The 22,789-nt window shown below is 35.4% G+C and overlaps 2 protein-coding genes across 2 annotated transcripts; both read right to left on the bottom strand.

The window, feature by feature from the left end:
- Positions 1–4,339: 4,339 nt before the first annotated feature.
- Positions 4,340–14,260, bottom strand: LOC113499552. Its single transcript, XM_026880066.1, has 11 exons — positions 14,050–14,260; positions 11,097–11,248; positions 9,939–9,997; positions 9,643–9,784; positions 9,200–9,393; positions 8,432–8,565; positions 6,803–6,951; positions 5,849–5,907; positions 5,568–5,709; positions 4,895–5,085; positions 4,340–4,499 (listed from the first exon to the last, which is right to left on the bottom strand). Exons 2-11 carry the CDS (start codon positions 11,238–11,240, stop codon positions 4,382–4,384), a joined length of 1,332 nt encoding a protein of 443 aa, XP_026735867.1. The 5' UTR covers positions 11,241–11,248; positions 14,050–14,260; the 3' UTR covers positions 4,340–4,381.
- A 4,648-nt stretch (positions 14,261–18,908) lies between these two features.
- LOC113499293 (glutathione S-transferase 1-like) lies at positions 18,909–22,584 on the bottom strand. The gene is made up of 6 exons (XM_026879715.1): positions 22,451–22,584; positions 21,853–22,021; positions 21,261–21,319; positions 20,845–20,986; positions 20,125–20,318; positions 18,909–19,823 (listed from the first exon to the last, which is right to left on the bottom strand). The coding sequence occupies exons 2-6, from the start codon at positions 21,994–21,996 to the stop codon at positions 19,706–19,708; spliced, it is 657 nt and encodes a 218-aa protein (XP_026735516.1). The 5' UTR covers positions 21,997–22,021; positions 22,451–22,584; the 3' UTR covers positions 18,909–19,705.
- Positions 22,585–22,789: the final 205 nt, after the last annotated feature.

The following is a 22,789-nucleotide window of genomic DNA, read 5'->3' as shown; positions in this document are numbered from 1 at the left end:
TCAGTCCTATTCAAATTAAGCTTTTGACTGAAAAAAATTCGTCGCATTTAGGCCGCCAGTAGGCACGTTGCTAAATGAAAGACTGATTTCAGTACAAGTCATGTTTTGAGGGTTCAATTTGTTTCATTTTTTTAAGGAGATCTGGATAAATCAGGATAAAATTTTATAAAAAAAAACAATTTCAACTGATTTCTTGTTTCAAATTTGGATTGTTGAAATTTTGTTTTAAATGATTTTTATTGCATGTACTGGCTATATGATAAATGATTTTTTATTCGCAGTCTGACTATATATATATATATATATATATATATATATATATAATAGGTGTTATTATACAAAACTGTATACTTAAAAATACTTGATTATTTATTTTAGTTTAAAAATACATTTATACCAGCTTCATGGAGCTCCGTAGTTCAGGAAGCCTTAAGTTCTTGTGCCTTCGCAACAGAATATCGCGTAATATTGACATAGTGGCCATTATTATTCATGTTTCTATAAAAAAGACTTTTTTCTCTTATATTATTTCAACAAACGAATTTAAAAATCGAATTGAAATGACGAAAATGTCACGGAACCATAAAATATTTCACTATTTTTTGTTCTTATACCAAATTAAAATGAGCGACGACTAAGAAGCCTAAAAGGTTAGCTTTCCATTTTGTGCCTAAAATTTATTTTAATTAAAGAGCTTTTTAATGAATGATTCAAGGTTGTGAGTTCCCTGCTGTGAAATAGAATCTAAGAATACCTGTTATTACGTACATGAAACTAAAAAAATTTTGAAGACAATTTTTTTCTTGCTTATGAGCTTCGATTTTTTAATGTCATTGCAGTCGGTTTCTTTCTCTATACTTATTTTTGACTTAAAAAACAGGTGTTTGTAAATATTTTTAGAAGTTAGCGCTTTTCAAATAAACGCAATACAGATTGCCAGTTCTAGCATAACTTGAATTTAAAGTCAAATCAAAAACCGTTTAAAAAGCAATTAATCTGACAATAATTTTCGTAGTTTGAAGTTCCATTCCTTAACTAAGCTATCATCTTGAACCTAGTTCAAAGCGTATTCAAAGTGAGACGCGTAAACAACCCTTCAAAGATAAAGTGGATGCTGCTGAATGAATAAGGGATGAGTTCGAATGACTTAATATTAATGAGCTAGTTACAAAGATGTTTACAATTGTCTTGGTTGAGAACACAATTCATGTAACAAATGCTTACTGACAAGTTGGTTCAATTAATTAAAATGTCTGATATCTAACAAAGTAGCTTTAAGATTCTGTATTGAATCAAGCTTAGCTGAAAAAGGATAGGATAAGGATGCTTCTATAAGTCAAAGCGAGGTATCTGGCGATGCGTTTAAGGCTGAAACAAAAGCAATTCAATTAGAGTAACGACCAGAATGCTTGTTACATTGCAAAATTCTACTCCATTAAAACAATTGAATTTTTTGAGAAATTCAGCTCAAGTCGATTACAATTCGGTGGATTTTTGAAGTAAAACATTTTAAACTACAACTACGTCGCTTTTAGCACTTGACGTCGAAGTAGATCCATGATTATCCATCATCTCATCATCGAGACGTATGGATCGTGGAATATTGAATTTATTTGCCAAACTACTCGTAAAAGGTGAAATGCTAAACTGAAGATCACAGGCCCAAGGCGATCACCGTGCTGACAACCAACAGCGGATTCAAAAAGCTTTCCCAGTAATTAAGATAGATGTCTTTATTGCCAGAGGAATCTAAACATTTCGGGTAGTCGGCTTTTAGCTCATGATGTAAACTTTTTTTGAACATTTCTAGTTACCCCTCCTTTACTGCATTTGTTGCATATTTAGACTCAATCTTTCCATTTGATTTGCAACAAATCGTGGCCCCTATATGACAATACGTGGTTCCTATAGCATTGGGATGAGGAATGCCATCCTTAATGCGCAAGGTTGGCCGTGCAAAATGTCAACGAAAGCCTCCTTAATCGTCCCAAATGCATATTATAAGGTTTGAGTAGAGCAGTAAGTCCCTTTGAGCCCTCAAACACAAACTTTTATTTTTCATGGGAATTCGAAGTTGAAGATTTTTACGGTATATTATTATATTACTTTCAGATATTATTGCTTGGGAAATAGGAATTCTATCCCCCCATATCCTATCCCTATCTTTTTTCCAATGTTGAGTTTTGATATGTCCTTCCTATTATGTATGGTATTTTTTTTTAGTCCACCAGTTAGGTGAACAATATTTACATAATTGCACTATATTTAATTTCAAAAATATTTACATATTATTGATATTTACAATCTACATCATCATTGGCCTAGCCTTTTCCCAACTATGTTGGGGTCGGCTACCAGTCCAACCGGTTTCAGCTAAGTACCAGTGTTTTACAAGGAGCGACTGCCTATCTGACCTCCTCAATCCAGTTACCTGGGCAACACGATACCCCTTGGTTAGACTGGCTGTCAGACTTTTTCAAGCTTCTGACTACCTGTAACGACTGTCAAAGATGTAGGAATAACAGCCGGGACCCACAATTTAACGTACCTTCCGAAACACGGAATTTACAATCTATAATTTAAATAACGCATCAAAAAATTCAGGGCATTGCTGCTGGGAGTGTACCCAAAGGGCTGGCAGCATTGCCAGGTTGAATGACAAAGCTAATCCTAATGCCACACTAAAGGCCTATCCATCTTCCAAGGGAACAAAAACATACCGTCCGGTCTCTTGCCATCATCAGCGATGTGGAGAACAAGAAGCACCTAGTCTTAGGGCAGCAGCGAGACGGAAAGTTGTGTTGTCGAACAAGGTGCCTATATTTGACGACGGTAGTGCATAAAGTCAAAGATCTGACTCTCACTCACTCAAAGCCAGGAGGTGCGTGTGCTCTGTAAGAGTGGCAGTAGTAGTAACTTCAAAATCAACCAGTATTGGAGCTAGAATTTTCCTGGTTAATTTATTAGTACCGTGGATCGAGGGATAGATACGCTAGTAAACTAATACTTGAAATTTTGCGGATGCAGAGCCCTCCCATCCGAATGGGAAGTGTGTATTTAATAATTTCATCCATTTTGTCTAAAAGATTAGGGTGCTTCCATAGAAGAGACGCACGGAGGTAGGTATTGTATTGTAATGTATTGCAAATTACCGTTCTAAAAGACCAACTTAATTTGGTAAGCGATGCACCGACACATCTTCCTTGTTATGTGCCGCTCCTTATGCGATTTCGAAAGCATTTTTTATACATATTATCCGTTGAGCTTTCGCTTTGCTTTTGCGAGATACGTTATAAGACCGTGGATATATTCATTGAATTATTTATCTAGTTAAAAAGCATCAAGCCGGAAATAGCTGTCTTACTCCTTTACTGGTTTGTTTCGCTTGAGGCTTTGCAAATAGACCGAATGCTAACCGGATGTCCGTTCAAGAGGCATTAAATTTACCAGTTAAATATTATTCCGTTGGTTGAAATATAATTAATTAGCATTATTAAACCGACAGACGCCCAACTAGAGCCTCTTTAGGTCTTGGCTATTGGCAGTAACGACTAGCGGGATGATTGCCGTGATTGCCGTGATTGCCGTGTCCACAAGACTGTCAAAATATGAATACGGCTTGCCCAAGCATACCTTCTGTTAAGGAAGTCAATGAACTCTGACATTTTGGCGGTGTATTCACTGGAATTAACATAAGACCCAGCAAATTCCCGCTTTACAAAGCAACCGCTCCTGCCCGAAGACCCACAGTACGTGCGCATGACGTTCTCATTTATCTTTTGAGCACATTTTATGCGTTACAGCACCGAGAGTTCGAGGTCGGTAGTCCTGAGGGCGACAAGCTATTCGGCGGCCGGCGTATTACCGACGTACAAGTGATAGCGACGTCATCGTTGGCGGGAAGTATTACTCATCGCTGGAGCTCAACGCGACCGCAGGTGCAGGCGCTGGACCTCGATCTGGCGGCAGCTGTGAGGCGGAGCTCGGCAACGAGTCCGGGAATGGTTTGCGTGCTGCTCGTCTCCTCGTTAACATTTTATTTTATTTATCATTCCAAGTTTTTTGCATGACAATGATGACATACGTCATCGACATCGGCAATGGTGATTAGACCATTAGACACTTCCACCCCTGAGTATACAGCTCTAACCACTCCTCTCTACCCAGCCAGTTAAGGCAAGAAAGAGCTGGGAGTCCCCATTATGACTGACCCACGGGGGCATTTAGGTTCCGTTGTGATATTATTACTCAGGATTTCTAACTATTTTAGGTTTAAATGGAAGTCAGAAAACTCGTCTTTGACGTAGAAGTGTTCACCGTTAAAAGTAAAACACATTGATACTAATATGTATAATCTTTATTTAAGAATGAAACATAATTTTTATTCAAGCTCAGCACTTTTAACCATTTCTCGGAAGAGGAGCAGTCCTGGTACGTTGGCTTTCTTGTAGAATTCTTGTTTCGAACACTCTTCAAACCATGCGGTTAATTTAGGATACCTGGAAAAAATTAGTGATTTAGTGTAATTGCAAAAAAGTTTTAAAGTAGGCCACCCAATTGCTTGAAACTTTGTTAGCCAGAAAAATAAAGTTTATTTTTAGTTTGTGTACAGAAGGCCTTTATTTATTCTCATAAGCGTAAGCACGAAAAGGAAACTTTAATTTGGCGATGATATTCCTGTTCGACATAATATATTATCACGTGATTCTGTCTTGTGAATGCAATACATTTATGCGACTTGATCGTCAGTGCAGAGAAGTAGTCTCATAAAAAATCTACTATATCTTATCTATGTATCCCTGAATACTCTCGATAGCAAAAACTTCTATAGTAAGTTCTAATTTCCTTCACCAAAGAAAGGCTTAGTTCAAAAGCATATTACGATCATACTTACTGTTTCTTATCGATAGGTATAACTTCATTCAAAGAGCTGATGGTAGCCACGCAGCAGATATCTGCAAGTGTTAAAGAATCTCCCGCAAGCCAGGGTCCAGTGAAGAATGATTCTATGAAATCGTATCCTGATTTTATTTTATCTACATTTTCGGGTCTCAAAGTTTTCTCGCCATCGTAAATAACAGGCACCTAAAAATAATAAAAATGTAATAGCTATTTTCTTGTTGTTTGTGGTGTCTTTTAATTTTTCAATAAATCTATAGGTTTTTATAAGGCTTTTTATCCAATTCAGAATATAGTGAAATTGAATTCAGAAAAATGAAATACTAATTATTATCCCGTAAACTTTGACATCCATGGGATTGCAGCTGTGCAAGGGCGCTATATTTGGGCATAGACGTTCTCAGTAGCCGCGGTAGCAGCGCTGCGCCTACATTCAGGAATGCTAATGAAGTTTGTAGCAAGTCAAGAATCTGTCAGAATGCTGTCGTAATTTTTTCTAACGTGATGCTGACTCTGTTATTACATTAAAAGCATTATGTATCCAGTACTTGCGTTGATAAGTGTCTATACTTTTTTTGAAAAGACTTCTCCATTTGCTGAGGATTACGAGACTACTGATTGATTGTTTTTTTTTTCTAAATAATGTTTAACATTCATAAACTACTTACCATAGTCTCACGTAGAGATCCAAACAATATGGCGTTATCAAAATGTAGTCTCTGATCTATTATTGCTCTCTTTTTAGGATCTTTTGGGTACAAAGAGTCATCAACTGCATATTGGTTCAACAAGTACGTTGTGATGGCGTGGCTAGAACATAATTACGATTGTTAAATGAGTTGTAAGAAAAAAATATTCTAAATATCTAAATAGGAAATATACATAATTATATGTTTAATATCTAGCTATACACGTATACGAGTACTATTCTCATTGAAATAATATTTACCTGTCCCAAATGGCAAAATCACCATCTATAAGTGTGGGTATCGTATGTTGAGGGTTCAGCTAAAAAAATAAACCATTATTGTATTATTTTATTTCTTACAATACTAGTATTGTAAATTCTAGTAGTAAATGATGAATCCCTAATTCATCATTTCGAGGTTTGACAAATTATTAAGGAATATATTTTCGGGTCGTTTTTTTGCCAAATTGCATGTTTTTTTTTATTTAAGAACTTTATCGCTTAGCGACAACACCGTTCTATTTATTACATAAAGCTTAAAACTACGACACAAAAATAGAAATAAAAAACCAACTACGACCTAACGCCCTGTCCAATATCTTAGAGTTTTTGCCTCTTCAGAGAATGAAAAAGCCAGAATACTATTAACAAAACCCACACAGCAACCAAAGCTGTTTCGCCTATAGGCTTCACCCCGGACACATTCCACCAAGATGTATCGTACATCCTCTACTGTGCCACAGTCAGGACAGTTGGGCGACGTGACCTTTTTTTCATGAGATATGCAAACTTCCTCGACGGAACATGTCTAGAACGAATCCTAAGGGCAATCGTCACTATTCTCCTGGTAACCAAATTGGAGTCAAACAAATTGCATGGTTAAGATGAACAAAAATAATCAAAAGTCATATATGATAATTGATATACACGTGTGTATAATGTGTTAAGTGGGTTACAACCATCTTCTTCTTCTTCTTCTTCTTATATATAAAAATGAATTGCTGTTCGTTAGTCTCACTAAAACTCGAGAATGGCTGAACCGATTTGGCTAATTTTAGTCTTTAAATATTCTTACCAGTTCAGGGAAGGTTTGGACGGTCAGAAAACATGGAAAAATTGTGGCAAAGAAAAAATATACTGCGCGGGTGAAACCGCGGGAAACAGCTAGTTTTAAATATTTACCATTTTCTTTTAAATATAATTGCTTTGTCTTACCTTTAAATATTCATCCGTGAAATGATCACGCCCTTTAAGATTCATAGTAACATATTCAATATCCTGTATTTTCAGTAGTTCTATAACCATATAGACGGCTCTACACGGAGCACTGGTATCTTTCTTGTACAGTTTTAAACCCATGATATCTTATTCTGAAAAATGATTTTATTTATATTATGTCGTGTTGGTAACGCGTGGTACCGGTTTTCCAAATTGATCTTTTCAAGGTTGCAAGACAAAACAAATCCAAGCTAGTATTGATAAGAGTTTTGCTTTTTCAAAGTTGTACTTTCTTAATTATTCTAACATATAATTGGCGAACAGTGAAGAAAAACAGCGTAAATAAACTTGGGTTAAAAGGTTCGTCAATTCTTTCCACTGGTATTCTTTTTTCTGTATAAAAACAGTGATATCCCAGCTGTGGGTAATTTAATGGCCTAGTTAGTATACAAATACATAAATATTAACACCAGCCAGCATATGGTACGAATCACAAACGCCTTTAAGCAATATAGAGTTAGAAGGAAGACAAGTAGGAAAAAAATTCAAACAAATGTTATTGCGTCTTTTTTTAGACTTATTTCTTGCATGTTCTTTGAAAAGTGACTTATTTTCTAAATCATTAATTTATTTTTAGGTAACACTTACTTGCTATTGACTTGAACACTTTAATTGTAAAATATTATAAAAATGCTACTTCGTAAGAAACTGTTTTATCACAGAACAGCACTTGGAATGACCGGCTCGCAAGATCGACGAGTTTTAAAATCAAGTTATGTATATTAATCGTCGATCTTATTAATGTGGCAATTGAATAATTAATTTATTATGTTGTTTATCCAAGTCTTAAAGTATAATAATAAAAACAAAATGGTTTCTTTATATCAGATTTTTAATCTAATCGAGCCATTGATGGCAGAAACTATTATTTTGTTTTTACAATTTTTTGCAAAGGTTTGGCTTGATTCTCGAGTTTTTCAAACCTTATTGCGTCCCCGTTTTTCCGAATGGGAAATATTCGCAATGATGACTTCTTCAACTTAGGTTTGTGTGAAAGGGAATTTCAGACTTATGCCTAATGTTTACCGTAACCTGTGTAACCCATGTTACTTCTTATAGCTGGTCTAAGCGGCATTGATATAAATAAAATTATTGTTATTCAGAAAGCAAGATGCCATTAAGCAGGCAAGGGCTAGAAGACACTGGAAAGATTTAAAAAGTATACTTACACAAAACTGACCGGCTGACTTTGCTCTTAAAACTCTATCAGATACGTTTTACTGCTTATTTCTTTAAGAAGTCTCTTTCAGTAGAACTGCAATAGTCATAGGTGTGTGTACTACATAACATGAAAGTATTTCTGCCCTATATTTTCGTTATATTGATGAAAAATTGACATAACTTTCCCTAAAAAAATTCTTTTCCACAGCGTTTTCTCGTACTTTATTAGAACAAAAAATAGAAAAATAAAATTTGTTATAAAACAAAAAGTTACATTTAATATCAAACTTAAATCTACGTGTTATTTAACATAATAATAATTATAGAACAAAAGTAATCTCTTTCTCTGTGTGTGAAATCTTGAATGAACTACATCTCTTGTAATTCAATAGTGCTTCCGTAATTATGCTTGTTCTTTTGCAATTTCTGCCAATCTCGCCGTGACGTATCCACGCATGATCTCCAATCCAGGTACATTACGTTTCTTGTAGAAATCAAATTCGGAGCACCGCTTCAACCATTTGCAAAGATTCGGGTGTCTAAAATGGAAAAAAAAAATTGTTATTTTTTTTAAGAAGTTAAGAATGATTTTGTAGTTCAGGGCGGAATTTTATTGTGTACGGTGAGTAAATTAGATAGTATCGAAATGTGATAGAGATGGATAGATGATTTAGATTCGGTTTTTTTTTAACTTTCCGTTAGCGGTTCTTTAGGTGACCGAGTAGGTCTTTCATCAGCAGAGAGGCATTTTAGACTAGTCATAATAATAATGAAAGATCTGCATCTCAATAGAATATTGATGGCTACCAGTAAGTTTAACACTAAAAAATGTTTTTATGCTGCAATGCTACAGGGAAAATGTTTCCAATAAATTCAAATAATACACGGGAAAAAAATTAACCTCAGACAAGATTCAAACCTGCGTTGAGACGTAGGTTTTAAATTTTGTTCGTGTCACGGCATATGAGTGTCGTGACACAAACAGTGGACGAAGCTGAGGTCTTGGTCTGTGACCTCGGTAGCTTTGTTGATAAAGCAATTGGAGCGTTAAGCCGGGAGTCGCCTCCACTGTCTGAGGTTTGCATTTATTCGCTATATTTGTTTTTCATTGCAAAGTATGTGCGTTTTGCCTGACTCTCGAGTATTATACAATCAAAAGTAATAAATACTTACGTAGCCTCATCAATAGGCATTACTGCGTCCATTGAAGATAAGGTGCTCACGCAACAGATATCCGCCAATGTCATATGATCTCCAGCCATCCACGGTGTGCGAGATAGGAACCTTTCGGCGAATACATAACCTGACTTAATGCTTTCTATGGATTCTGGGCTGAATCCTTTTGCTCCTTTAAATATTAATGGTGACTGAAAGGTAGAATGAGTTAATGTCAACTTAAATATCTATGGAGGAGGTCCTATATCGGAGGTTTAACGTTATTTGTTCTTTAGGGTTTTGTTTAAAGGCATTTTTTGTATTTTTTTTATGTCCAGCGTAGACTGTAATATTTTTTTAAGTGCTTAGTACAGACTAGTATTTCACTGGTTTTAAGGGAATTTAATTAAATATTTTAAATGTTTAGATCTTTTTTAGGCTATATGTAATTGTTTACTTACTCCTGCTCCTCGTGCGCAGGGGAATAAAATTCCACTGTTGAAATACAGCCGTTGATTGACCAGAGCCCTTTTCTTCAGATCTTTAGGGTATAGAGTGTCGTCTTTCCCATATTTATCGACTAAGTACGTGACAATTGCGTGGCTGAAAAAAAAAACAACTTAGTTAATTTTGTATTGTTTGGTGTGTACATACCAATTTTCGGTCATGTAAAAGACCTGAAACATATACAAATTTGAACAAAATCTCCATTTTATATTGATGATAATTAGAAGATGATAATAAGAAGTGGTGTTACCTCTCGCAAATAGTGACGTCATCGTCAATCAATACGGGTATGGTGTGTTGAGGATTTATCTATAAACAAAAAAAAACATTTAAAATTTATTTTCAACGTATTCAATCTCCAGTATACCATAGGCCTGGAGCCTAAAATGCCTCGATTTGATCAATTACCGGCCGTAAGACAATCATTAACATCCGATAATCATCATCTCCTCCCACTAAAGATGAATTGTAGATGCTACTCCGTGTCTCCGCTATGGCTAAATTAAGATCCAGACATTGTTTATTTTCCCACGTAAAATGTGTGGAAATCGACTGATCGTCCATATGGAATTCAACATCCTCCGGAGTCTTTGTTAATTTTATAAATAACATGTTTTTAAACAAAAAATAAATACAACCAACTTTAAATACAGAATACTAAGCCAAATTTTAAGCAATTTGTATGGGACCAAATGACAGACATTTTAAGTTAAATTAAAAATATCCAATAAAATTGGTTCATTCAGACTGAAATTATAAGGTACCCAAAATAGTTAACAAAATAGGTGAATTGAGAAAGTTACAAAAAATTTAAGTACAATTGTATATGCAACACAGTAACATGTTGCGTTATCGCCCAGACATCATAAATAGTGAATAAAATAAAAACTAGCTGGATTCTGAACACGAAGGTCATGTTCTATTCTATTTTTGTTCTGTCACAGTTGCGATTCTGACGTCCTAATGGACACAATTGCCACCAGTTGTGTGTCTACAGTAATTCATTTTGTTTAACGAACATTTTAAATTTAGATGGATTAACTTTAGACATAAGCATCTTTTTTAAAGTTCTGATCGATAAACTAAGATCTTCTCGCTCAAAAGAAATTAAAAAATACCGTTAATAATTTGAACCATTGGAAAAACCATATTGCGGCCAAGAAAGGTTTTGAAGTTGGAGTTTAAAAAAACCTAAGCTTCCCTCAGTGCTCAGTGAATCACGCTCATTTTTATTTTTTTCACATTTCCGAACTATTTTAAAATTCACCAGATTATATATGAAGTGCTTCTAAGCGATAATCACTCCATATAATTAAAATTATTGCAGTTGTGGAAGTTAAAACGAGGCAACACAATGCATGGTTTAACACACTCTTATAACCCGGAAGAAAGAACCATTAAATCTAACCTTCAAATATTCTTCACTGAACTGTTCACCTTTGAACAGGTTAAGGTCGATCATTTCCACATCTGGTATTTCTAGAACCTCGATCACCATTAGAACTGCCCTCACTGGGGGACTGAAGTCCATTTTGTACAATTTCATCACCATTTTGAGTTCTGGAAAAAAAATATTTTATCTTAGAATTTAGAATTTGTTTCTGAAAAGAATATTTGATATTATCATAAGGATTTTAGGTCATAAAATTAAAGATAAAGATTTTTTTTAATAACAATAACATTCAACAACTTTCACACAACGCCATCTAGTCTCAAACTAAGCAAACTTCGGACTGGATCGACCAATTTTGTTTTTCTGTTTTCATTTAACTCATGGTCTCATTAAAACTTTATCAGATTTAGCTCAGTAGTTTTTTATTTGAAGTCAAATCGTCGGTTGTATGTTATTGTTGTTAAAACTCCTACGGACTTAAGTTCTGATTCAAGTAGATTTCAGTGAAACCGGAATCACCCAATAGTAGAACAAAATATATTTTTTCTAGCGGAATACAAATTAGTCACTCATTGACCTTCAATCTTTAATTACTGTGGAGTGTTTTGTGTTATTTTAACCTTGGTTTTATCGTGATATATAAGTTGTTTTGTACTTCAAAATAAACTAATATTATACACGCAGAATTTGTCGTAATTCTCTTTGTGCTTAAATATCTAAACAAAATTTGATAAAATTTGTCATAGATGTAGCTGCCACTCTAGCAGGAAGTCTTATATAGCTAGTTCTTATATCGTATAATAAATTGTGAACCAAATTCACCAAAACACCGTGCCCTAATAAAATGACATGATAATAATAATTCATTAGCTTGACGATGATGTCAGAACAGGGAAATAAAAGGTGTGCCAAAATTACGTATTTACGTAGTTGGTTCCTATTTGTTAACATTTGCAAGTACGCATTCACTATACTCGATTCGAGCGTATTATAAATTTTCAATCTATACTAATATATAAAGCTGAAGAGTTTTTTTGTTTGAACGCGCTAATCTCAGGAACTAATGGTTCAAATTGACAAATGTTTGTGTTCAATAGACCATTCATCGAGGTTTTAGGCTATATAACATCACGCTGCAACTAATAGGAGCGAAGATACCTACAATGGAAAATGTGGCAAAAGCGGGGAAAAATATTCATCTTCGAGGGCTTCCGTTCAAGAATTCCTAACTTATATCTTCTAACCACGCGGACGAAGTCGCGGGCAACAGCTAGTACAGTATAAAATTATATTTGGCCCATTTAGAGTAGCAAAACGTATAAAGCAATGATCTATATTCTTTGTTTTCTTTTCAAGCCATAACGCCATTGAAGTAATAATCAGTGTCGTAACGTTAATCAAAACAGATAATGTCGTATGACATAAGATAAATTGATAACACGACAGCTGTTTTTGTTGTCAACCAAAATAACATGATAAAAAATTGTAGCATTAAATTCTTCGTGGTCGATTATTTTCAAAAATATTTTTTCATTTTTTAACATACAATTATAATATGAAGTGCTACACAAAACCGGTTTATCGGTTTAGTCTCAGCCTAGAGTCTTCAAATATTAAAACAAACACAATTTCCGCTATTTTACATTCAATTAATTAATCAACTTTGCTTGTCATGGGTCCCTGACTAGGCCCCCTGACTAGGCCCCTCCTAAATTACGTCATAAAACTTGCAGAGCGGTTGTATCACTTTATTAAAAACTTTAGTAACAGACCAAAATTAAAATGTGTGGGGTTTCATCGTGTAATTTCTATAAAGTAAAGACGCAAAAATTACTCGGATATTTATCAAAGATATTGCTGTTAAATACATCATTTTGTATAAGTGTAAACCAACAAAAATATACAAGTGTAAAAATTATGCTTCCGGTTTTCCTAGTCCCGTTTTGAGGCCAGCCCAGGCCACCTCTTTATACGTGAATGTAGATAAAGCAGCAATCAGTACAATGATATCAGTAAAGAAATATTGATAAAGATCACACGCGAAGAAAAAATACTTAGTAAACGAATCATTTTGTAATCAGGGCAATTTTATGATTATTTGATGAGTATGAACTAAATTAAACCAGAACATTTATGAGATTACTTCGTGTAACGGTATTTGTCTTAATAATTGGGATATAAAATCCTATTAGAAAATTTTAAGGTTGTTAAGAAAACATTTGTTTTGAAAACAAAAGATTCACAGCGTCATTCCCCGGCATTTTGTGCACGACTAAAACGAGTCGTTTCCCCAGGAGTGAACCAAACACGCTGGATAAACAATGGTATAAACCCTGGACCCTGAATCGTCAAATTGACAAATAATACAAAGTAATTCAACTAGATTCCAGTTAAATTTGAAAATCCCATCAATTAATAAAAATATTTAATCCAGAAAAAAAAATCTATGCAACTTTATATCACCTGATGTCAACTCGATAACATACAAAATAAGTGAAACATTAAATATTTGCATAATAAAACGGTTGAATATCTAAAATCTACATTCAGTTGGTGACTAATATAAAATAACACCAGCCAATCGACGACGATTGGACTTTGGACCCAAACAAAGAACAAATACCGGCACATTATAATAATATATCTTCGTAAAAACCAGTTTCTAGTCTACCTAACGTAAGTTACTAACTAAATGCTGTTAATTTTACAAAAACTTGAGAAAGTATCATACATTTTTAACAACGTTCAAAGAAAAGTAAGGTATTTAACTAACAAAAATAGACTAAAAATCCCAAAAATAGATATTACAAAGTAACAGAAATCCCGTTAATACAATTGATTTTAAAATTAACTTTTAAAACCAATTTATGTTACAATAAAACATGATAAAACACACATACTTTGTCGTTTTTGTTGGCATAGCAACGCTTTTTGTACACAGTCTCGTTTATAATAATAGATTATTTACCTTGACTTCCAATGTTTGCCGAGTCCACAACACACGATCGTATCGTACCAACTTGCCGGGCGTAGTGAAAATGAGTCGCCTCGCACAGCGCAGTAGTTTATGTTCATTGATAAACTACGTTTTATATGGATGCGGCAATGATGCATCTTCTATATTTTCGATATTGTTGGTCTCATTTATTTTTTAGGGTCCCATACCAGTTTTTAATACGCAATCCCATTACTAAGGCTATTAATAAAACCTGGCAAATGAAAGAACGGATGGACAGATAAATATATGGGCTTACGGACGAACAGACGATTGACTATCCGTCCATCCATCCATCTTTCGGTCCTTCCAGCCATCTATTTGTCCGTCCGTCGTTCTATCCGTATGTTAGTCTGCCCGTTTATCCCCAGGGCCCCGATTCTGCTATTTTACAATGGCCGATGAATGAATGGTAATTGAATTAAATTTGAAATTATTCCTATTTTCTTACGCATTTTGCCAATACAATATTTGGAACTTAATGGTATTGACCTTGAATTTAGCGTCCCACACTGAATTTTCAATTATTGTGTAAAAAATTGCTTAAGATTGTCATTTTATGCAAAATTTCATTTATTCATCGGCCATTTTAAATAGCAGAATTGGGAACCAGGTTGTATCATGGTAGCCAAACAGTTAAATACATAAATCCAGTTTAAGCAACGGTCGTTATATTCATAAATGGGTAGGTACCACCACCCCACTCCAGTTTATTTTTTACCTCTCCAATGTGTATTCTATCTTGTAGGGAACCCTCATTGTCGCAAGTCGGAGTCGTACGTGACCGGTGCTGAACATGATACACAATATTATCTTACTCTAAAACAGTGGTTCGATATATGACCTTGGTCAAAATCCTGCCAGTACAAAGTGCGACAGTTCCGAAACACGTTTGCCGCATACCTAACGACGCGAGAGGGGGTGTTCAAATTATCCACTGCGCGTTGAGGGGGGGGGGCTGGCAAATTATCCACTTAACATTATATTCCGTTCAGCAGAGGCGATGGCAAGGAATGACTAAGATACATTATTACACATTGAATGAATGGGTACTGGCCCTGACCGTGCCGGAAGGTCGCGGGTTCGAGTTAATGTAGAACAGGTGTTTGTAAGACGAGGGATAAATGTTTATTCGTATGTATGAAGCAGTGTCCCACTGCTGGGCAAAGAAATGCCACATTGCAGGCTAGTAAGTAATAATAATAAAAGTTGTGCAGTTATGTAATGTTGTAACATGTTTGAACCTGAAAAAGTTATGTAAAGTATGTTAATCGGTTGTCTCCACAATACAAAATTTGCTTAGTTTCAGATGGCGTAGTGTGAATTATTATTATTAGTATGACACTAAATACGTACAATGTAAGTACATGATGAGCCAGATATGAGGCACTGGAAGGCAAGTCGGAGCAATTTGGTCAAATTGCTGATTGTAAATAAATCCTATGGAATTATCTAATCGGACTTTTGAAACCGACTAAGTGTTTTTTTGCCCTCGGGTCGAGCTTTATGCCGTATGCCGTTCATAGATGTAGCCAAAGAGCCAAAAAAATGTTATATCGCTTTTGAACGCCAAATAATTCATAACATTACTATCTGGCCTAGCAAACGTTTTGCCAGATGATTTTTTGTAGGGTATTCTCGTGAAGAAAAGGGGCTGGACTAACCTTGAAATTTAAGGAAAATAGATGTTGTCCGATTTTCAGACCTACCCAAATATCCACATAAACTTTCATGAGAATCGATCGAGCCGTTTCGGAGAATTTCAATAACGTACACAATTATGTAGATAATAAGATATGGAAAAATTACTCGACAAGTGAAATGATTTTTCATTGAAAGTTTAATTCAAAAGCTTTAGTGTTCTCAAAAATGCAATTTTTCTTGAGGCCAACTGATGAAATATAGAACAAATGTAATAAAAATACGACATACAAATCAATAACAATGACTTACACAAAACTGCGGCGAGAGATTTGACAAACGGTGACAGCGCATTCGTCCATAGACCCTATTATGTACGCCAGTCATTTATTTTTCATGGTTCGTACTCGTAACATAATTTCATATTTTCTATTGTATTTTAATTCAATGAGATTGTAGGGTGTTTAAAAAAAATAAGAATAAATATTAGTAGTACCAAAAATTGATTTGTTGACAGGTTGTCTGGAAATTTTGGTAAGGATTATCAATATTAGCCGTTACTGTCCCTTCCCTCCTATGTCGGTCTATGGAAAGCTGATCAGCTGTCTTATTCTGAGTTAATAAGAATATGTCTACATCACATTTTCTGTAAATTACATACACATAAAACACTCCAGTATCATCAAGTTATAACGATCGAATTCGAGATTCAGTTCTAGAAAGAAATCACAGAAGATGATAATAAAGTTGATTCCAAAGTCCAAAGGTTTTGTTTTTACCATTCATATTTGCTTAATGAGTTAAGTGAAGATAGTGTCGCTATGCACGCTAGTGGTTATCTCAACCGATAAGGAGAAATTACGCAAGTGTTACGCATTTAGTTATTTTTGGCAAAGGATTTTTTCAAAGATAATAGTCATATTGTTACACAAGTATTACTTCACAGAGTTAAAGTAAGTACTAGTACCTACTAACGCGTTGAGACAGGACGGATACGTATTTCATACATTTTCAAAAGTGGACCAAACGACAAAAGAGGTGAAATTTTAATAGAAAATTTAAAAAATAAACTTATACTTGTTAAATATTCTACCATAATTATAAAGACTGCTCAGTGTACCTACCATTTTTTTTTAAGTTAATCCTGTTTCAATTTTTGATCTCACAGTCAGTTTGTTCTTTTTTTGAAACCCTGCCCTGCTTTCGGAGTTTAACATGTTCATTTATAAACATGAAGAAAATCAATAAATGGCGGTAGTCATGGACCATAAATGTAAAATGCGTTTCACTAACCGACTTGGGATTTAAGTAGGATTGGAGATGAATTTATCCAAAACAATGCTATTGACAAATAGTACAGTGAAAAAAACAATTTCTGTTAACCACATTAGACTATGCAGAAAAATATATTAATTACACGAAGTTACAGTAGAACACTAACTCCTAAGTCACAGGGTTCCCCTAGTTTAGGAGGCAAGGTTTTCCACTATTTATGCAGCTGTTTTCCCCCCAAAGATTTTCGTTCCTTATGAGCATTGTATGAAATTGCTTGTTAAGGTTTTCATAACTTTATTTCCTTTATTTAAATTAAATAACATATAATATAGCTATACGAGTAGCACCGTCATCGTCTCCCCCGACAGCAGGGTTGGCAGGTAGCGCGCTTGCAGCTGGCGCTTCCGCTATTGACGGGGTACCGACGACAGGGCTAGTCTGCATTTCAGAGCGCAACCGATCAAGCGTCGCGTCATCCAACCTGTGATTACGTTGGATAACTCGCACTTGATCCGACAAACGTTGTGCCGATACGTCGACGTCCGGTTCAAGGGTCTGAAACAGAGAGAGCATTCTTGCACGGTACGCGGTGAGGTTAGTTCCTCCCCCTGTCGCCCCATAGTAGGCGCGCATGACGTTCTCATTAATTCGTTGAGACCATCTCATGCGCTGCACTACACCACCGGGAGCGGGAGCCCTGTTCGAGGCCGGTTCGCCTGAGGGCGCCAAGCTGCGAGGTGGAGCTCGGCAACGAGTCCGGGGATGGAAGGCGTGCTGCTCTAGCTCGAAGTCGTGTCAACATTTGTATAAAAGACTGTTCCGGATTTCTTGTATTTTGTGTTTGACGTATGTCATTACAAGTCGTAACGACGGGCTCATTTTTATTTTATTTTAATGTTTATTTGGTTTCTGCTGAATTTATGATTTTATTTGTAGTTCTTGTTTAAGTTATAAATATGTTACTTTATTTTATTTCATTTAAATACATATAAATTACATTTTTAAATATATATAAAAAAACAACATACATTTAAAAATATAAAAAATGGTGTCCAACCGGCAACGGGAACAGGGCCCAAGCTGCCGGTGGTCAGGGCTCCAGAGAGAGGAACCTCCTCACGATGCGCGCCGTGTCCAGAAGTACCGCTTTCTGAATTAAACCCTTGACCCAGACGCCCAACGAGAGCCTCCGAAGATATTGATCGAGGCTCTTGGCTATTAAGCCATTGGCACTCACGACTATCGGAACAATGATTGCCGAGTCCACCTCCCACAAGTCGACAACCTCGTGAGCTAAATCCAAATATTTCAATTGTTTTTCTTTTTCTGCTTTCACGAGGTTCTCGTCATGGGGGATGGTGATATCAACAATCATTGTCCGACGCTCTGATCGATCAATCACCACTATATCAGGCTTATTGGCAAGAATAGTCCTGTCAGTGATGAAAGACCGATCCCAGTACAGTGTGATATGACCATTTTCGAGATTTGGGTCGGGCACATACTTATAGTACGGCACCTCAGATTCCACAAGTTTGTATTTCAGAGCAAGCTGCTGATGGATAATTCTGGCCACTTGGTTATGTCTGTGCAAGTATTCACCGTTAGCAAGACGAGAACATCCCGAAACTATGTCTCAAGGATTCACCGGGACAGTGACATGCCCGACAGATGTCAACATCCTTAATTATATATTTTCGGTAGTTATTCGTCATGATAACTTCATCCATAATTGCACATACAAACCCTTCGGTTTCTCCAAAGAGATCTCCGAAGCTTAGCCAGGCCACGGACGCTAAGAAATCTACATCGGCCCCGTGAAGGGTCCGATAATAGCGTCCGTGTAGCTCCTTGTTTTGCCATACATCTTTGCGGTCATTGACGCTTAGTACGACAGGTTTGATTTTATTATTATTATTACCTCGGAAAATATTAAGTTTTAACTGTAAAATCAACTACTAAGAAAAAGAAAGACCTGTTCAACTTACTGGGAATAAATATTGGAGCCTAAAAGAAATATTAAAAAAATTAAGACCATAAGTGGAATCGTCATCGTGCAATGACTTATTGGCTATCCGAGTATCCGAGTTGATTTGGTTACCCGCGGGTGCGTTGTGTGCCTAGGAGAACCTGATTCATATTCATGACATTTTATTGGTTGAATTATTATTGTCTCCGCCCAAAATAGCCTTCAAATTAACTTCTAAACCCAGGAGAAAATATCTATATTTAGACGAGGCATTCAGCGTGAATAAAGAGCCAGTCAAAGAAAACGCCTTCTATAATCAAAATACGTTTGGTTTGAAAAGGAATTTGCAACAATAAAATCACTAGGCGCTTTCATAAATTTAACGTTTTACAATATTGTTCACGATTACATTTTTAAAGATTGGTGTTCCTCTTTTTTAAATTAATTTCAACATACTATTAATCTTTTTCCGGTTATATAGTAGGTAAGTAATTGCAGAGATAAAAAAGACGCGAACATAAATTTATTTGTTAGCGCATTTTTTTAGCGTATATGTTTTGAGGAACTGTTTAAGTGAAACGACTCATATAGGTACTAAATGATTAATTTAATATTGAACTTGTATACAGTAGAAGAAATAACATAAGTACCAAGTTTAAAATCGTATATATTTTTCATTTACATGAATTGGTAGGATCACTACAAAAACAATTAAAAACACTCATAATAATAATAATTTGACGGTTAACGAGAGAGAAATTCCTTTAAAAGGCATCGGAATTGTAAAAGACCCGGCAAGTTTCCTTTTTTGTAGAAATCAAACTGGGAACAGCGCATTAGCCAGAGAGTAATATTAGGGTACCTGAAATACGACAGCAACAATTAAAACAAGGCGAAAGCAACGTCTTCTCTCATATTTTCGACAGTATTCAGCTAAATGTTTGCAAGACACGGACGCTGATATATGAGTATATATGAGTAGTATATTGTGAGTTCTCTCGCTTTTATATTTTCCAATTTATAATTTTGTATACGCAAATTGCGCAGTTTAGGGATACTAAAACTATCGACACAGGTCCATAGCTTGCTGAATATTTGCCTAGTACATTTCTTCTTATTAATTAAAAAATATAGAACTCCTAATTGGAATTCGAGGTTCTTACACTTTTTTATCAATAGGCAACAGCTCATTCAATGTGCTGACTGATGCAACGCAACTTATATCAGCCAACGTAAGCTGGTCCCCAGCCATCCACTGTACGCCAGTCAGGAATTTCTCCGTAAAATCGTAAGCTGTCTTGATTTTAGCTACTCCTTCTGGCCTCAAGGACGTATCAGTTCCGAAAAATATGCGCTCCTGAAAAACAAGCATAAGGTACCAAGCAAGAATACTCAATAAGAGATCTGAAATAATAATTATGTTAGTCTGTGCGTATCTCTCTCAATTATGTAAATTAAACGTCCAGTTTTTTGGCAGTGTACTAGAAACAGTCTTAGGACAATATAATTAGTCTTTTACAAGGGCTCGATTCACGCGATTATACTGTCGCGTGAATCGCGAAACCTGACCGGTTTGTTGCGCAATAGGTACAGGTGCGTTATGAGCTCATTATTAACCTTGGTCAGTTACTTAAGATATTCATCGTATATATATAGATATCCCACTTCATGGCAAAGACTTATTCCCTATACCTTCGTGCAATGATATCCACGTTTGCTCACGCTACACTGACTCTATTTTTGGAACCTTCTTTCATCTTCTTCTTCCGTAATAGGTTTCCTTATGAAAGTGAGCGCTATAATTCCCAATATTTTCAATAACGTTGAGCAAACAGCGAAAATAAATAGAGCGAGTGTTAAAACAAATATCCGATTGTACGTACATCGTTCTCCCTCAGCGCCGGATACAGGATGGCGCTATCAAAGTGCAGTTTTAAGTCAATAAGAGCTCTCTTCTCCGGGTCACTCGGGTATAGAGGACTATTCTTGGCATATTTGTTTACCAAATACGTTATTATCGCGTGGCTGAAATGGATTTTTTAGAATATGGGTTACTGTCTTCGTATTCATAATCAAATAACATTTTAATATGAGTGGTGTAACAATAAAACATTTTTCTTAGAATCTAGGCCACGCAGCCTTAAGTTTCTACATAATCTCTACTTTTTAAACTTTTCCCAAATTTAACATGCCTAAATGACATAATATATTCCTCAATAATCCTTATTGAAATTTCCTAAATTTGGGCTTATGAAATTATTAACATTTTTATACAATAAATACGTATTGAATATCTTACCTGTCCCAAAGATTAAAATTTCCATCAGTTAAATGCGGTATTGTGTGCTGAGGGTTGAGCTAAAAATTTACATCATGAATTAGTTTTGTGTCTCAAGGTGGATCAGGTGAAAATGATTCCTTTAAATAAATAAATAAATATTCCACAACTTTCACACAACGCTATCTAGTCTGAAACTAAGCAAAGTTTGTATTATGAGTACTAGACAACTGAGAGAACAAATGATCGTGCTTATCACACAAACATTTTGTCCCGGGCGGGAATCGAACCCACGACCTCCGGTATAGCAGTCAGGGCCACTAACCACTAGACCAACAGGCCAGTCAATGTCCATGTGCCGTGGCAATATAATAAAAATTGTAATGCGATTTGTTATCACACTATACCTACTTAAATCTCGTTTGTTTTTTCTGTCTTAATTAAAATGATCCCTTCATTTTTATTTTTAATACCAACAGTAATCTTAATAATACTTTGATACAAGAGTTCGAAGATTGCAAACAGCTGAATTTTATGTATGCTAAAATATAAACATAATTTTCAAAACACACTTACAAATGTTCAAATACTAAGTTCTTATAAGTTTACTTACCTTCAAAAAGTTGTCTTTAAGATGCTCATCGGCCAAAAGATTTATTTCCACGTAGCTGACATCAGGAATATTGAGGTATTCGATGACCATGTACACGGCGCGAACAGGAGGACTAGCATCCATTTTGTAAAGAGTTAGAACCATGGTTTATGACAAATTTGGAATTTATCTGGAAAATGTGACAGAGATTAAAAAATGGTTTTCTAAATACACAAAGACGTGGACAGGAGTAGATTTTTTTCATAAATAATATCCAGCCTAAATAATGTCCTAGAATCCTAGCCTATGCCCTATATCAAATGCAATTTATTTTCATTTCTTGAATAACTAAAACAGACGCTTAGGACAGGTCACATTACACAACAAGTGATTAAAGATGCGTGGGTAAAAAAAAGAATGGCCATTTTTTTTTTCATTTCTATACTCAGTTTGCACCAAAGACTCGATGCTATCTATTAAAATTTGAAAATTTTGGAGGACATATATTTAGTTACTCTGGAAATTGCCGTTCCTTGCTTAGGTCTCTAACTTTAAAATAAAATTACTTGCCATATCTTAGAAATCTGTTATGATATATATTAAAAAAGGGCTTACATACCACAATGAAAAGTGTCTCTGCGTCCGTAGCCTGCGCAACTATGACTTGATTATACTATAAACGGATATCACAGCTTGTACCGCGGAGTTGATGTGGTATTGTGTATATTTATTTAATAATAATAATATTTATTTCAGACTTATTTCATAATAGTCCATAGTTATGTATTTATACACCGTGATTTTTTAGTCGTCTTACAAAAGCAGTCCAGTTCATGAATCCAATGACTAGAACACGTTCATGATAAAAAATAGGTATTTATGAGATTTGAAACAAAAATGCAATTTTTATTCAATATTGAGAACGCGCGTTGAGAGCGCGGTCCGAGCCTTGTAACAA

The sequence above is a fragment of the Trichoplusia ni genome, chromosome 12, assembly GCF_003590095.1.
Source record: "Trichoplusia ni isolate ovarian cell line Hi5 chromosome 12, tn1, whole genome shotgun sequence".
Taxonomy (NCBI): Eukaryota; Metazoa; Arthropoda; class Insecta; order Lepidoptera; family Noctuidae; genus Trichoplusia; species Trichoplusia ni.
Note: the sequence above shows the minus strand (reverse complement) of the source record. Positions and strands in the feature narration are given on the sequence as shown.